The sequence below is a fragment of the Lottia gigantea genome (genome assembly GCF_000327385.1).
Source record: "Lottia gigantea unplaced genomic scaffold LOTGIsca_21, whole genome shotgun sequence".
In the NCBI taxonomy this organism is placed as follows: Eukaryota; Metazoa; Mollusca; class Gastropoda; family Lottiidae; genus Lottia; species Lottia gigantea.
This window is the reverse complement of record NW_008708458.1, coordinates 1,567,972-1,585,525: the sequence shown is the minus strand read 5'-3', so window position 1 is coordinate 1,585,525 and position 17,554 is coordinate 1,567,972. Positions and strand designations below refer to the sequence as shown.

Below are 17,554 nucleotides of genomic sequence, written 5' to 3'. Positions count from 1 at the left end.
TTGATTTTCTATCAGACCAACCAATTGATCTGACTATTGTAAATTAAGTCTGCAGCCTCAACTGATATACAATGTGAATTTTAAGTGAATAAAACTTGTTTAACTGGTAGCACTAGTTGTATTAGCTGTTGAAGTTAATCTTGATTTCCTCTCTTCTTCCATAGCCTTGACCTTATTCCACATGTCTGGCGTGGGACTGGTCTGACACTGACTTACAGCTTGTAGTCTGCAATAGAGGGAAATGATAACTGACTTATTACATCTGTTGCAACTTAAATGTGTCTTCATAGACAAAAGGCAGCTCAGTGATAAAGACTCTAGCTTTCATCATGACTAATACATATTGAATTTTACAACCCAGTTTCAGGCAGGTCGGTGGGGGGCAGATATGGAAGGATCTATTAGTCCCCGCACACTGCATGGTATTTCTTGCACTCAGGCCTTAGCAGGTGTAAAAAGAGTAAAAAGTAAAACTGCTAAAATATAAGACAAGGATTCGAAGAACTGTTCCTGATGAGTGAAAAAAAAGGTGCTCAAACAATAAATGTTGCATCACTGCACACAAATACAGTCTGAAGTAGTAAGTGGTATTCATAATAACTCACCTTAATAAATTTAATAAGGAATGAAAATCTTCAATAGACATTGCTTTAGGACTATCTTTTCTTGAATTAACAAAGTCATCTTGAATTATCTGATAATAGTGAGAAGAAACAACAAAATAAAATCATAACTTGTAAGCTCAGACAGAAGACTAAAAGTGTCCACAGTTTTGCAAAGTTACAGATATTGCAGAGATTTGCAGTATTTTACTCAAATTGAACTGTGGATAAAAGAGTGTATAAATAAACGTACTGTTTGTAAGTCTTCAGAGACAGTATAGTCTATCAACTGTGTTAAAGTAATATATGTTCTCAATGTGTTTAACCATTCTTCATTTAGTTTACTGTCTAATTCTTCAAAATGCTTCTGAATGTCTTCTGGTGAAGCTTTTTTCTCTAAAGGTATTTGGAAGTCACTCTGAAATACAAATACTCAAATTTAATAATGGCCTTGAATGAATTTACTTTTTTATTGTTGAAACTCTTAAAGATATGAGCCTGATGCTGCTGATACATATTTTGGAAACACAACTCTTATTAGAACTGCCAGTTTTAGAAATGGGAGTCAACTTTCAAAATTAGGTTCTAGGTGTATGGGACATGTAAGAGAACTAAGAAGAAATGATATTGAAACAGTAACTTACTGGTAATAAAGACTTGCCCTCTGATAAAATTAAAACATTAACATTGGTTTGAAACTGTTGTGAATGAAAGGTAAAATCATATTCTACTTTCTGCCATGTTATTAAATTTCCAAGAGCTGTTATATTCTTTACTCCTATAATAAAATTAACTTATTTTTAACATAACACAATAACTAAAACCATAGAGATTTATTAAGGATTTCACTTAAAACAGATATTGCCCTTACATATCTTTCACTGTTATAGTATGATTTGTCATTGCCATCCTTTAATACAGGTTTAATTTCAAAAACACAATATTTTCACTGTTAAAATAGTGCTCAATACATCAGGTTTAGAGAACCTGAAACTGTTTAACTACACTTCGAACGTTTGTTTAAAGAAGTGTGCTTAGGGGCATCAATGATGGAAATCTTTTCAGTTAAACACAGGTTACATCCTTTAGTTTTATTTGTAGACCTTAGTTCTATACTTCTAATGATTTATTAAAGAAATAATATAGCCTTTTGTCTTGTGATTAACAAATTTTATTTCATACCTTGAGGATTAAGTTGACCAGCTTCAAGAACTGTTTCATCTATAACAAGATGTGTATTATCAGACAACTGTAATATACCACTCTCTAGTCTATTAGCTTTTAGATCTTTCTTAGGTATTAACTTCATACTATTCATATTGTTAATAGTCAATGGTAATAGATGACACTGAAATAGCAACCATATTACATGTATTTTACCAAATATTTTACCTTATAAAACCCGATTTGTGATATTCATTGATCAATAAATATTTAGGTTCTCTCTACATTTTCATTTTATTATATGATATTTGAAATCAAATTGTTGAATAAATACCTTAGTGACTAAAGCTGATATAAATCTGTTTATTAATCCACCATAATATCTAGAGTTAGGACAACCACTGATATTTAAAGTTAATTTACCTAATGGCATAACATCAGCTCTACCATACCTAGAAAATGACCATTAATAAAATATCCACGTGACAGAGTATCAATAACAAATACTAGAAGTATACCTGGACATGGATACAATTATGTTCTTCATTGCTTGTTAAGAGGAGAGTGATTATCATCATCAAAATGTCTCAAGTTAATATTCAAAATAATCCATTCTCCAATTACTATATCATTCAAGGAAAATACTAGAAGTGACCATATGGTATATTTTGCAAGGACCATTGCACTCATTTCATCCATCGACAAAATCGCTCACAACTTGTACAGTTATTTGCAAATCTTTTCCCTGAAACATTTGTTGATTATGGCAACATAATGTCTAGATCATGTCAAATATAAATTTATCAGTCCCGTTCTCCAATAGAATATAAACTACTTACACTCTAGATATAAGATGTAAGAGGAAGAATTCAGCAGCTAGTTTATCACCCAGTAAAATATGTTCCAAAGTAGATAATAACTCTTCTCTTATTTTACTCACTTCTGTCTTTACTTGGTTTAATTCTAAAACAATACAAAATAGGATTTCTAAACTTTTAAATATCAACTTAAATATAACATTTTAAGGTTTTAATTTTACAAAAAATATCACAAAATTAAATTCTTAAAGTCAATTTGTTAACATACAAAATTCTATTCTTACAATATATATTTTCTGTGAAATGTGGCCCTGTTATCTGAAAAAGATTCCATCATCAATTTCACTTAAAATGGGAAGTGATTGATTAAATGAAAGCGGCTCCTCTTAATGCCATTAAAATAATTGATGGATATACCAAAACCAAATAAATGTAGATTTGGTTAGAAAATTCCCCGTTTCACGAACAGCATACCAAAGTGGGCATATTTTGATGTGATCCATTGTCTTTGAAATAAAGAAATCAGGGTATATGTACTTACTGATAGTAAATTCTATATGTTTGGTATCTGATAGTACTAGAGGATTAGTATGCTGTAATTTGGTATGTAATAAAACATGTAGGCGTGGCACCAATGATGGGGGTGGGGAATGAACTTGTCTTTCTTCTGGTGTTTCAAATTCTGGTACTAAACTTTCTTCACTAGAAAACATGACATGACATCTTGAAATATGAACCTTTTCAAAAACATAACATTTTCTATAATATTTTTCATTGAACTAATGCAAATTCTAGAAGTATCCATTATCCATAGTGTTTTTGTCATCTATAACCTGTGCTTTTTATATTCCATTGAAAGATTAAAGCAAATTTGTTTGGTGTGTATCTCTCAGAGGAGTGGGTAGGGTGAGTAATTAGAATATTTTTATGCACGGCATGTATTTTATTGTATTGGCATGTTTTGAAAACATCGTTAGTTGACAAATTAATCATAAATTTATATTATATTCCAGTTAACCTTTGTCCACATACAAGACCACACACAATATTATTGATTAAAAGACTGTTTTAAGTTTTTAAGTCTTGGCCTACCTGTTTTAAGTTTTTAAGTCTTGGCCTACCTGTTTGAATTTTCAAATTGTGCCATGGCTGGATCAACAGATAAAATACCAATAAATTCTACACAATCATTCACTTTAAATGTATCAATTTCATCATAAATCTACAAATATAACATAATAAACAATTACATAATAAACAAGTCAAATTATTGTTAACAAATGAAACTATATAACATGCCTTACTGCATTTTAAAACACTAGGCCTTTCTGATATCATTAAAAAAATTCCATTATGTTGCAGACAGTATATTAAGTTGTATTTGCTACTTTCTGTACAAAAGAGACAAAACTTTACTTGGTACAAACAAAGACTTATGTATATGACTAAGATTTTTGTCAATAGTGTCCGATATAGATATCTGTATCAACCAATGCCTTCATCATAATAATGTTTAATAACATACCTTAACAAGACAGGTAAGTCCTGTTTCACCAGGTAATGGATGGTTTAAATCTGGTTGTTTACATCTTACATTACCATTTACTGTAATAGATAATAATTGATATTTTACTTCAATTCTAAAACTGAATGACATTAATCCACCACAACATATGTACCATTTCATTTCACAGAAAATACCTTATCCCCTTTATTTACATGAACAAGATGTTCTTGTTCCAAGGTAAATAAATTTGAAAAGTATTTCACCCCTTATCCAAATCCTAGCTTCAATGGCTTTTCTTAAGGTTACTGAATAACTAAACTGACAATTGGAAAAACTGTTATATGACATGAATTGTGTATATATCATATATCAACTAATTAACTATTAACTATATTACTAGTGGAAGCAATACCTGGATTGGCTTGATTACCATTAATACCATTACTACCGTTGACAGGACCATTATCAGAATCTCCATTCATAGGATTAGCATCATCACCATTAATATTAGCATGCTTCTCTCCTCCCATCTCATCATCTACATCATCCAAGGGTCGTTTTAGTCTGGATCGAGTAGATGCTGTATCTTTATCATATTTGTTCTGTTTGGTATGACCTTATGAACAGTTAAGATCAATTTTTTAAATTGCTTGGAATGACAATCAAGAAAATAAAAGTTTAATTAATAGTTCAGAGTAAAAGATGGTAAATTTGATTATTGTGAATCAAATTCTTGATCCTTATTTTTTGTAAAATTTATTTCACAGTATAGAATATTTCCAGAAACACATATTTGATAGATAACACAAGCTGTTTTGGCAGTGAAAGAGCTGACTGAAACGAATCAGATTTCAGATTCGTAAGAAAAATTCAGAAGCAACTACCAGCTGTCAGATTTTAATGCCTATCCCATTAGTAGTTCTTTGTCGATTCATTCAGATGCCCAAATTTTGATACTGAGAAATTTAAGATTAGGTCATACTAAATGAAAATGTAAAATTCAAATTTTTTATATAGATACCAAAATTAATCTGGATGCAACCCTGAAATCAGAATTGCTTATGCCAGATAATGATGGGTCTTTTAACAGCACTTTAATTTCAACTGTCTTTTTTTTCATGTTATATATTATCAAAGGATATTAGTTTGACCCAGTCTGATTCACCAGGTATAGGGACACAGTAAAATGTCTGTCTATCCATTGGTTGATTTCTTCTAGAGTCTGTATTAATAACTTGTTGAGGCTGAAAATATAAATATTCTATCTTAAATAATGCAGTACAAATTGCAGACAAAAAAGCAACTGTTAATCAAAAATTTTGAAGGAAATAAACTTGAACATGTAAACTCTCTGTAAGTGATAATGTGATGACAAATCCAGTTGCTGAGTGCATGCAAATAAAATCGATCACATTCATGAAAATAAATAAACAATCACGTACTTCAGAATACTTGATTCATATTTTTGTAAACTGTAAACTTTCAATTACCGGTATATATAAATTACACAAATTTTGATAACATATTTTGAGAAATAGGGTAAGCTTATTTAAGAGGTATTCAGGATTACACTTACAGAGCATTCGGCAATATCTTTATATTTACCACACACCAGCTTATCTTCTCCACTAGATAGATCACTGATTTCATATACACCTAAATATAACTCAGGATCAAACATGTCCTGTATCATACACCGATATTTTACTATTGTATTAGGTTTAAGATTGTGGAGAGCAACATCATTTAATGATGGAACCTGAAAAAGAGAAAATAAAAATTATGAATATTGAAATCTGATGTCTAAGGTATAGGCAAGATTAAAGCATAGAAATAGCAAATCATGTCATGTACAGATTTCTTTGCTCTAACCCACTGTGCTACAAAAAATGATAAGATTTCCTGTTAAAAATCAGCTTGTATTCAAGGAATTCATCTAAAGTCAAAAAGGTTTGAATGGCAATCTTTTCCAGTTATAACATGGCCCAAACCTCTTGTCACCAAGGCAAAGTTAATTGAGATGGCCGGTCAAATTCATGTTCATTTGAGAATGCAAATTAATAGTCAGCTATCGCATAGTTTGTTTATGTATCAGTTAGTTTCAAATATTCGTCTTAGAAAATAAATTATACTGTAATTCACAGTTTATGCAAACTAAGCTACAATTTATTCTTCCTCAACGAGTTATATCTTACCCATGATCTGGCCTCTTCACTCTGTAGTCTTTTCGAGAAATATTCTTTGACTGGATCAGATGAAAAACCACCATTACTTTGTTCTGAAAATAACAGATAGATATTGGGGCCTATTGAAAAGTCAAAAAGTTTGAAAAAGAAGATGGTTCTAACTCGTTAAGTAGGCCTATAGATCTAAGTTTTAAGTTATAAGACAATAGCACATCGGACTGACATGCTTTTTAATATCAATAGCTTTAATCCTATCTTTACCACACTCAGAAACTTTATTGCTAGTTTAAAATTGCTTGAAATGAGACACAGAGAATGAGACTGGGGAGAGACACTTTATTTTTTTCAATGACAACGTCATTATTTCAATAATGAACAAGACTTAGCTTAGAGATCTACTTACCAAACAAATGTTGAATGATTGTCAAGGGACAGTTCATCCAATCTTCGACACCAGGCATTTTTGTTGATTTTTCTTATGGGCTTTAATTGCTTTAATTAAAAGACCAAAAGGGCTTTAGATCGGTATAAAAGAGTCGAGAAAGAAACCAATGTGTGAAGAAAGAAGGGCGCGAAACTTAACTTCCGGTTTAAATGGCACATTGTTTTGAGCTATTTTTTCATAAAATGAATTTACTTTTGTTGATTTTGAATTGTATTCGTATCAACTGCAAAAGCATGGAGCGTGAGTAAAAAAAAAACTAACCATAATAGTTTTATAAATGTGCCCAAAATGTGCATTTGACAAAATGGTCCATACCCATTGTGGAACAAAATCGAACAGACCAAATCGCCCTCTCAAGTCATAATGATCAGACTATTATGCTATGCCTGGATTATTGAGATATTAATATAGAAAAGATTTTGCAAATTGTTACCAAATCATTTCATTTGGGAAAAAAGTTAAATGGAAAATACCAAAATATTAAGGGGGCACCCCTTTTGAACTAAAAAACTGGATGGCCGTTATCAGCTGGTGCAGCATCAGAGGCACAATGTTGGAGGGATTTTCCACATTCTCAATTTGAGGAGGCTTAAATAATTTTTTTCAATGCTTCAATTTTATGCACATAGTCTAGATCTTCCATCCACAGCAGCCTCCCCATTGGCTAGTATAGGCCTACAGTTGATTGATTGTAAAACTGTGTGTCTAAGAGAATTATGTTAGTCAATGCCTTTGAAATGAAATGAATGGAGATTTATGTCCTACTTGGTCAATTCCTTTGAGTAAAGCACAATCATGTTATGATCTTTGGTTCATAAAAAGGCAAAATTTTAATAAAAGATTTTATTAAAAAGAATAAAGTGATTATTGAGATATAAAAATATGATAAAAATGATTTATATACTATATGTTATTAAAAACAAATGATTAAAATCATGATCTGATCATGAGGGAATGTTAATATTGGGTCCAAGTTAACATGAATTTTACAAATTACTGTAACTATAAAGATGATATGTTAAATTCTTTAATAAGTCCTGCAAAATATATCTCATGGATTTTTGTACAAAGGATTGTTTTATCTCATTATCCATATACAGAAGTTTTCTTATTGGAGTAATAATTTAAAAATCTCAAAATATAAAATATTAGAAACGATTTTAACCTTCAAATATAAATTTTCTATGTTGGCCAATTTGTGATACATTTGCTAAATAAATCAAATTAGTACCAAAAATCATTGAAAAAATGAAATTTTGAATATAAATTAGTTAATATTTAATCAAAATTGCTACTTATTTTCAATACTGAAAAATTTGAGAATAAATAAAGTTCTATTCCTAATTCATTAATCTAGCACTGTACAATTATAGATATCGCAAAATATAGTAGAAATGAATTTATATTATATTACAAAATGTTTATAAAAATGTCTATTTACAATGTTCAATGTACAAAAACAGTTATCATTACATAGATATTCATTTTACATGGTTAATTACATCGTCATTATCCTGAAAATTGAATTTACAGGGTAAATCAGGGGAAATTGAAAGTGGAAGGTATAGTAGAATTATGTATCAAAGATTCAATATGATGAAAGTTCACATGTCCTGTGATGTGTGAATAAAATTATGAAGAATCCCTGCTTTATAAATTTGCAGTAAGTCTTATACAATATAATAATGTTTTTTTGATGGACTTTCAAATATATTGGAATTTAAAAATGGAATGAACAAAATGGAATCATGTGTGTAGTGTAAGATTTCACAAAAATCATAAGATTATTTTTAAACCATCAAAAGTCTCAAGAAAAACAATTATTGAACATAGCAATGGAATTAAAACAGTATTTTGACCATTATAAGAGAGAGAGTTATAAGGAAGGTAGAGGTATATAATGATGCACTTCCTGCGTACACACAAGTATATTTCTCCACTGTTTTTATTTGAGATATGAAGTTTGGACCTAGCCAATCTTCATAGTTCTGTTGAGCAGGGTATATCTTCATCAATCTGACAGCAGCGTCAGTAAATAGAAGATCTGTATAGGATGTACCAGATGCAAACATGTGAAAATCTCCATCACTGAAATAAAGTCGAAAAAATTCATAAATTGCATCCATATTGCTATACATATTTCATCTCATATGATCTCGATGATTGAGAAAAATAACACAGCACTTGAATGCAATGCTTAAAGAATCAGATGTACATGAAATGGAGTTTTAAATTCTACTTTTCTGATCTAATTGAGCTAATAAAAGCAGGACAGATTCAAATGCAGAGGAAATGAATATTAGTATACTACTTTGCACCTATGCAAACAAGGAAATGGTAAACAATGCAGTGTACAATGAGGGAAGTCAAGACAAGAGAACAGCCTCTTCTGACCTGCTCAATTAAAATGAAATAAATATGTTTTTTCTAGACGTCTATACTTACATGTCAGATGAAAAGAACTGCTGGCCATAATTTAACAGATTCCAATAAATTTCCCTTTCTTGATCGGTTTTAAATTCTAAAAATATATCATACAATTTTAGAATTTAATACAATACAATACAATTTAATCTATAGCTCAAACCATAGTTTTTAAAAACACTCAGATATTAAGAGGGTATGGAAACAGAAACTCTCAGCTTCTACTAATATCTCTTAGACATGGTGCCTAGAGAGGGGAGTTTGTGACTACAGGTTTCTCCACAGGAGCAGCTTTCAATTTCTTGATTTTCTTGAAAACAGTCTTAGATTCAAGACTTTGAGTAAAATATACAGGATTCACATTTTAGAAACACAAAAAGATTTCAGTAATGAGGTCCTTCTCTTTGAAATAAATTCAAACATTTGTGAAGCAGGTCTTTAAGGCCAAGTGCTTTTTCTATGTATCTTTTTTAAAGAAGACCTAGTACTGAATAATTTAATGTAACTGATAATTAACTTACTAGCTGTAACAATGGCATTAGCAGGAACAGAACCAAGATGACATTCCTTCCATCTATCAATACCAATACGTCTTCCATCTTTACACATCAGTTCATAATCATCAGATCTTCGATTACGAGACCACTGGGCGTGATTTCTACCGTCAGTGTTATCTCTCACTGTTAAATGTCTTACAAACGATACATCCCCTCCACCTGGATAGACATAATTACAATTTAAATATTAATTTCTTGTAATAATTCAAAATACATAAAAAAAATAGTAAGATTATTTTATCTAGACAATTAATTAATGTTTTGCTCATTTATTAACCCCATCAGTGGCATTTCTCTATGGATCCAAGAGTGTCATTGCCTCCCATTAACAAAGGGTGGCTACTAGTTGGTGAAAACCTCCTTTGCATGCTTCAGTGGAATAAAAATATACAAAAGCTAACTTACGTTCCACTAAACATCTGAATGCTCCACTAGCACCATAGTATTGTTCTAGACTGTTTCTCTGGCACCGTCTATAACCATTAGCTCCACATCCCTCACACAGATTAATAGGGGTTTGTTTAGGGTTGTATTCTTTATCTAGAGCTCCTGGTATACAGCTTCTAATAAACAATTGACCTGCAATAGAAAGTGATTAGAGTTGTCAGTAACCTAGAGAAAGCCAACAGATATAATAATAAACATTTCGTCATGCACACAACAATGTCATGAGTATGTTATGTGATGATATGAATATTAATTATGTCATGAATATTTATTAGCGTGGTCATCCATGTGGGATAGGACTTTGATATGATGTAGCTTCACCATGACAAGTAGATATGTCTCTTATAAACTATAACAGGTGATTTTAACAGATCAACAAGACTTCATGTGATACATCTTCATATTCCAATGAATTCACGTGTTTATAACAATATTGAAACATCCTTGTTTCATGTACTGAAATCAAAGTATTTCCCCAAAAATGGAATACAAGCTCAAAAGCCATGACAGCAGGCTGATGCACATAAATCTTCAATGAATTCCATAAATAATTGAAGATAGTTTTTAGATATTTGTGTAATAGTAAACATTATCTCACCTAAATTTTCAAAGATAGAACAATCTTCTGGAATAAACTGTTCAGTTTCTATGTAGATATTTAATGGTATAATCCAACCATCACCTCTACCAATACCTGTCTGACATGCTCTTTTACCTGAAATTGATCAACACAATAAATTAATGAGTCTCTCAGACCACAAAACATAGGATAGCTTTATTGAGATTAATTAAGGTGTTGTTTCTAAACAAATGCTGATGGTATCAACATCCATAAAATTTTACTGGCTTGTTCATTCTCATATTGATGCACTTGTTTCATACTATAAAGCCACCTTTCATGGTTTACTAGGTTATAAACTCATTGGTTATAATATGGACTTAGGTATGAAAATAAGTTATGTTCACATACTTTTCATGTTAAAGAGAGTCAAATGAGCATCTGTTTTTCTGGCTACAGCTACCACTTTAAATGATCTGGTCATATCTCCATAATCTTCAGCAGCAAATGGTACTAAATCATATTTCCTGAAACAAAAGTCAAATGTATAGGCTACTTGACTTTAATTAGTAAATATGTTGTAAGCCAACCAGGCCTCAGATGCCAAAAACCTTCCATTTCTACACCTTCTAGACCAACCTTCTGTCTTGTGCATAAAGCTCTTGTATAATGCCTTTCAGTTTGACAGTTTCAATAAGAAATCCAGTGACTCATTATGAGCAGTACTACAATCTCTGAGATAAAATGGTATGATATTAAAGTCATGGGTTAATTTTGTGGATGTATCTCTGTTTAGTGGAGAGAGAAATTAATTTAAGACATTTAACTGAACCTACTTTCCGCCAAGGTAGACATCACCAGCATCTAAATTCATCAAATCAGCATCTCCTTTACTGATCATATCCATACAGTTAGTGGTGTTTCCTCCCAGTAGACAATCCAACTCTGGTCGTAAATCTTTAGCTTTGAAGGCCATAATCATAGATTCACATTTCTCTTTCTCTGGTTGAGAGATAACGCACCATCTAGCCTTGGCTATCGGACATCTTGTTAAATCATATAATATATCAATGAAGTCTGGGCCTAGAATAATATAAAGTAAAACTCTTTATGATACAATAAATAAACAAATCAAGTACTATCAAGCGAGAAATCCCAAAACAACATCATCTGAAAACTTGGTGCATTGTTGATGATAGGCACCTAAATGAAGGACATCTCCAAACCATCATTTACTCAAACAAGAACTGAATATTGCAGAGAATTGCAGAAGACCATTAATCATACAGATTCAAAAAGACTTTAATGTAAACATAAAACTTGACTTGAAAAATTGATCATGAAGACTTAGATTGGTTTCACTTGGCATTCAGATCAAAAATATTTACTGACCACTTCCAACAAATCTATCCAATACTCTATAAACTTTACTACACCAAATTTGATAATTCAGAAATTGCCAAAAAATATATCTTGAGCTCTCTATGAAAATGCCTTTCTCAGACTGCATGATCTTTCATGTGTACACATTGTGTCACAAAGATTTAAGAGGTTTCATCACATCAACCAACTAGACAATCAAGCAAGCCAAAAAAACAGGATTGACAGAATCTCCATCATCCGACGCACAAAACTTCCTGGCAGGCCTGGTATAATTGAATTCTGTTATTGTAATCAGCTGTAATCAATTAAATATTTTCAATGTATCAGATGTAATCTTTAACATGTTAGCTGAGCCTCATGAGGTTCTTCAAATTGAGAATAAAAGTTCACTCACCAACCCAATCATAATAATCTACATCACCAATATCCATCAATTTTCTTGTTCCATCAGAAAACAATAAATTCTTCCTCTTATCGATCAATCCAGTCTCACTGTAGTCTCTATCAGAGTTAAACAGGTTGAATTCTTGAAAATACTGTCCAGTAGGGCTGTACCAGTCACTGATTGCTTTGAGGAATTTCTTATATTCTTGGATAACTGCTTGTGTTCTTAAAGCTGAGGTCATGATAATATGGGATGGTATTTCACCCCAATTACAATCCTCATATTCATCTATTGTTCTCTGGTTTCCATCGGGACACAACAACATAAAATCCTGAAAAAAGTCAAATGTTTGACTGTTAGCTTCGTGGAACAAGACTGTTCAGTTAGTACTTCAATGACATTCAAAAAACTTACAAAATACTCAGAACTATCATTTATATATACAAGACATTTCGCATCATACAGCTAACACTAGTTCTCTGCTAATGTAGTTTCTGTTTTTTCTAACAAGGTATTTGATTGCCAATAGGCCTATATTCAACTCACATCAACTCAATTCCACTACAGATATTATTCAAACATTTTATATTTAAAATTAAATGAATGGAGTTTTACGTCCTACTTTTCTGTACAATGTGGGCTAATGAAGACGGGTACTTAAAGCTTAGCAACATATGTTGTACGAATTTTAAACAAGAAAAGTGCTTAATAATGTTAAGGTATTAGACGAAGTTTGACATTGTGAAGAGGACAAAAATGGTCCAACACTAATTTCACTTACATCAGGAGAATAAGTGATAGATAGAGCAGTCATCTGAGCTACAGTATCGTGTCTAACAAACGTCAGATCACCACGACCTTCAGCTACACATTTAAACGCTCCTTCAAACCCAGCAGTAGGATCACTGGTAGTACATCTTTCTTCAGCCATTCCACTACATAGATGACATACTGATGTCGGGTTATTTCCTAAAATCATTACAAAAATAAATAGATTATCTCCTGGTCGCCTGCATAATATGTTTGTATAGACAATCTCCCCGGATGACTAGGCTTTATATAAGGGAATGGAAACAATCTATTTCACAAGCAGAAGCGCCATTGAATATTTTGGTTTTTTGATTTTCTGATTTTATAGGAGCGTTAAAATCTTCAACCAAGTTTTTCTCAAAATGGAGATTTTGGATATAGTCAGTTCTGGCCCACGCTATTTAATAGGCAAGAAGCATTAATAAAGTTATCAAAGAAAACCTTCGTAAACTTGAGTCAAACAATCATCAACATGACAAGAAATCACATCTTTCATAAAAAAAAAATAATGTTTTGTATCAAAGCACTAGCTTATATATAATAAAATGCTCAATTTTAAAGAAATATAGTCATCAAAAGACAAATTTATAGTATCTCGATAGAAAAATGATAACTTCTATCCGACAATTTAGCTCACACAGACATTGCACTCATATTCCACAAAGTGACGACTTACCAAAAGGATTATAAAAGGAAGTCAAAGCACCAGGTAGACACATCTCACCAAAGAAACTGGTAACAGACTTGACGACTGCATTACATTCAGTAACTGGTATAACATTATCATGGAGTAGTCTAGATATAGGATATAACCATCCAGCACTCATACCAATACCTACAATATAATACACTTTTATAGTAGAGGCAGTGTCATATTAAATCATATTATATATTTTGAGATATTTATGTAATTATCTAAAAGCAGAGTTAAAATTGATATTCAAGCTTATAAACTAATGTAAAGTATAAATGTGCTGTATAGAGAGTAACTATTTCACTTACCAGTAAAACAAATTCTTTTTTGTCTCAATGTTGCCATAGAAACATCAGTTCCCTTTTTATAAACAGCTACAGAATAATATGAAGGTTTTTCAATAGGAGCTGAAATAAAAAGGGGAATTCAATTGTAAGAATCATAGTTCTGTGTGGTCTATTTTCTGGTGGATTCCTTTGAATTCAGACATTTATAATTAAAATGTTTCTGCTATTTACAAGGATGATTTCCTTATTTCAAACCTAAACAGATTTGAAGCAGTTGCAGGCCAGTACAGGTACAAGGGATGGGGCATTTGCCCTCCTAATTGTACCTTATTGAGTCATTCTGCCACCTCAGTCTGGTGCCACTAATTTGAAGCCTCAATGTAAGGAAATTCTGCAAATACTAGGAATTCTGAATCATTGGTTAAATACAATAATCACAGCACAGGTCTACATTTTGGATGTCAAATTACATGACATTTATTTCATAAAAAAAACATCTTACCATCAATATAATTCTCAGCCATTAATGGCATCATATTGTGATTTCTTCCAGCAAAATAACCTTGACCTGGATCCAAGGTCATCAGATCAGCTTCATCTTGGTCGATCAGTTGCATACAGTGAAATCTGAAATGAAAAAGACCACAAAACCCACTCATTTCTTTGCCTATTGCCTTAAATTGTCAATCTATTGGTTGATGTCAAAGAATAAGGATTAGTATTGGATGTTATAGAAGATATACTCTCCTTTAGAAATACCACAATATTAAGATCTATTATTGTAATATAGTCTCGACCTACAGAAATACTGCTGAAGGATTGAAAAAAACATGAGAAAATTGTTTTGTTATCTTGCACTTAATAATGGAATAATGCCACACAATTCACTTAAGAAAATGAATCTCACAGTTATTTCTATAGTTTTTTATTCAAGATATAGCAATAAATTCAATTCTAAATAAAAAACAACACTTACACATCTACACCTTGTATACATTCAAACTTATCAGGTATATCAATGGTTATCTCAGGTGGTAGTATCTCTATTTTAGATGTTAAATTTCTCTTTAAAGCAAGACATTTATACTGTTCCATTTCATTAACTGTACACCATCTTGTTGCTGTAAGAAAAATATATTAAGAAATTATATTTTCATATTACTATATAGTTAAAACAAAAGATAATTTTGGAGTTATAATATATCTTGTGATAATTATCATTCAGAAAATGTTTGAGAAAATGTTTGCACCTCCTTGGAGCCCTGCTGTTAAAATCAATTTTCAGTTTATTACCAATTCAATACATGAAGGGAATTAACAAAGTTCGAATACTGAAAAAATATTTGGTCAGTGTTTTATAGAAGATACTCTCTTATAGAAGCACTGGCCAAGGTTACAAAAAGTTAGTTGAAGGCAGGAATTCACAATTGTAAGCCTTCTCCTTTAATGATTTAGAGTGCACTAGTTAAATTATAAAAACAACAACTGTAACTTTTAACAAAATAGTGAATAAAAACAACATTATAATACATAAATATGCAACAAAACTGGTAATTTCATAAAATTGGTAGTTTGCAAAGTGGCAAGTGTCCCGAGTACAATAATTTGATAATCAGAGTTTAATTGACAATAACACTTCAAGAAGGGGAAAATTATATTTTGATGAATACTGCTTTCAGAACCATTGAAAATCTTAACAGTTAATTTCAAAATAGTTTTGACAATAATTTTGCAGAAATTCTTTAAGTAAATCAGCTAAACCTTTATAAAATATAAAGATGTCAGGTTACACATTAAACAGGAAACTGTAGGACTCTATCGAAAGGCAATGAGAATATACCATATTATTTGGAATCATTGAGAAAAAAAAACATCAGAAAACTGTGAATTAACAAAACAAACTCAAACATAAAAGTGTGCCATAACAGAAGTTCATACATACCAAGGTTTGCTCCATCTGTAAGGTGTGCATTGAAAGATAATGAAATATAGTAAAGGAGAGTGCCAAAATATATATCTAAGTTATAGAACTGCAAAGCACCTGATTATAGGTTATTCTTTCCAAGCAAAGAAGTACATGTTAGTCAAGCACTGGTATCTAATTTCTACTTCCGCAGAATTGAAAGACAATGATATTCAAGAGTACAGGAGATAAAGCTGGCAAAGAAAATCAGACCTCTGAGATACATGGTAGTTGGGGGTAGAATACTCATAATCTAATGGGTTGCTTTTTAATTGAAGATGTTGTTAGTAGACAAGATATGTATTGATTATGTCCCCCAAGAGAGGAGGCTGGCCTGGCATTGAATTGATGTGTTCTAATCTTTGCAATGACTGGATTTAGCTTCAGAGAACTAAACTATATAGTAGACAGAAGCAGTTTTGAACTCTAGAAAGACTCTTACCCCAAGTATATAGGCCCAATCTCCTTTCATTTTGACATCTTCTTGAAATAATCCCCAATTTCAATAGTCAAACAAGTGCTTAAAACTAATTCTCTTCCTATCTAACATAAAGCTATTCCCTGAACCATAAAGCAATATATGAATTTGGAAAGTTATCTAAGCAAAAGGCTAAGCAAGTCTTGTATCTTGAGTTATGTATGAATCATTCAAAGTGACAAAAAGTATATTTGAAAAAGAGGGTTTTATACAGCAGTATATTTTGAAAAAAATGGAATTTTACCTCTTTGAGAATTAACAGTGACAAAGATTAGTACCAAAACTCCAACAATATGAAGAATATTCATACTGGATATCTTGAAATTTTTCATTTTACCAATATTTACAACATTGTATTTACCAGTCCGCCATTAAACTCAATACACCTGTAATGTAACTCCGCTATGAAATATAGTCCCAGGTAAGCACCCCAGTAAAGATTGTTCCTGTGAAATTCAGTGTCTCAACTATATCAATAACTCCGATCTTGTAAAATTTTGCAAGGTTCGATTTAGAGCGGACAAATAACTTTTTCTAAAATTTCAAACAGAATTCTTTAAATATTTGGATGCAAAATTGTGTATGAATATTTATAACGGGTTACTCACCTGTACGGTGTACAGGTAATTTATGAACCTACATGGTATAGTCCGGGTGCCTAGGTTATAGATTAATGTTAAAAAAGAATTTTCACTCTAGATTTGCAATTATACTCGAGCAATTGAAAGATTAATTCTTAATTTATTGTAATTTCCTGATTACTGTGTGTACTAAATCTCCTTTTAGTTATTGAATGTATAACTGGGCTCTGAACTCGAAGTGTAAATAGAATATCACCGGTGAAA

The 17,554-nt window shown here is 31.5% G+C and overlaps 2 protein-coding genes across 2 annotated transcripts in view; both read right to left on the bottom strand.

Annotated features, from left to right (window-relative positions):
- LOTGIDRAFT_231720 (hypothetical protein) overlaps positions 1 to 6,816 on the bottom strand; it is a 7,232-nt gene extending 416 nt beyond the window's left edge. The window contains exons 1-15 of the mRNA XM_009054166.1: positions 6,681 to 6,816; positions 6,287 to 6,369; positions 5,668 to 5,850; positions 5,234 to 5,335; positions 4,504 to 4,708; positions 4,110 to 4,189; positions 3,706 to 3,806; positions 3,126 to 3,286; positions 2,606 to 2,729; positions 2,101 to 2,218; positions 1,785 to 1,950; positions 1,247 to 1,380; positions 856 to 1,020; positions 606 to 694; positions 4 to 226 (exon numbers count right to left, since the gene is read on the bottom strand). Of these exons, the coding sequence (XP_009052414.1) occupies positions 100 to 226; positions 606 to 694; positions 856 to 1,020; positions 1,247 to 1,380; positions 1,785 to 1,950; positions 2,101 to 2,218; positions 2,606 to 2,729; positions 3,126 to 3,286; positions 3,706 to 3,806; positions 4,110 to 4,189; positions 4,504 to 4,708; positions 5,234 to 5,335; positions 5,668 to 5,850; positions 6,287 to 6,369; positions 6,681 to 6,738 (1,896 nt within the window). The 5' untranslated portion in view covers positions 6,739 to 6,816 and the 3' untranslated portion in view covers positions 4 to 99. The remainder of the gene's footprint in view (positions 1 to 3; positions 227 to 605; positions 695 to 855; positions 1,021 to 1,246; positions 1,381 to 1,784; positions 1,951 to 2,100; positions 2,219 to 2,605; positions 2,730 to 3,125; positions 3,287 to 3,705; positions 3,807 to 4,109; positions 4,190 to 4,503; positions 4,709 to 5,233; positions 5,336 to 5,667; positions 5,851 to 6,286; positions 6,370 to 6,680) is intronic.
- Positions 6,817 to 7,557: 741 nt separating this feature from the next.
- Positions 7,558 to 17,073, bottom strand: LOTGIDRAFT_214460 (hypothetical protein). Its single transcript, XM_009054165.1, has 16 exons — positions 16,954 to 17,073; positions 15,245 to 15,389; positions 14,771 to 14,895; positions 14,290 to 14,388; positions 13,964 to 14,122; positions 13,259 to 13,446; positions 12,487 to 12,808; positions 12,307 to 12,371; positions 12,105 to 12,222; positions 11,546 to 11,786; positions 11,121 to 11,236; positions 10,749 to 10,865; positions 10,109 to 10,282; positions 9,668 to 9,862; positions 9,168 to 9,243; positions 7,558 to 8,810 (listed from the first exon to the last, which is right to left on the bottom strand). The coding sequence occupies exons 1-16, from the start codon at positions 17,039 to 17,041 to the stop codon at positions 8,564 to 8,566; spliced, it is 2,475 nt and encodes an 824-aa protein (XP_009052413.1). The 5' UTR covers positions 17,042 to 17,073; the 3' UTR covers positions 7,558 to 8,563.
- Between the last annotated feature and the right edge of the window lie 481 nt (positions 17,074 to 17,554).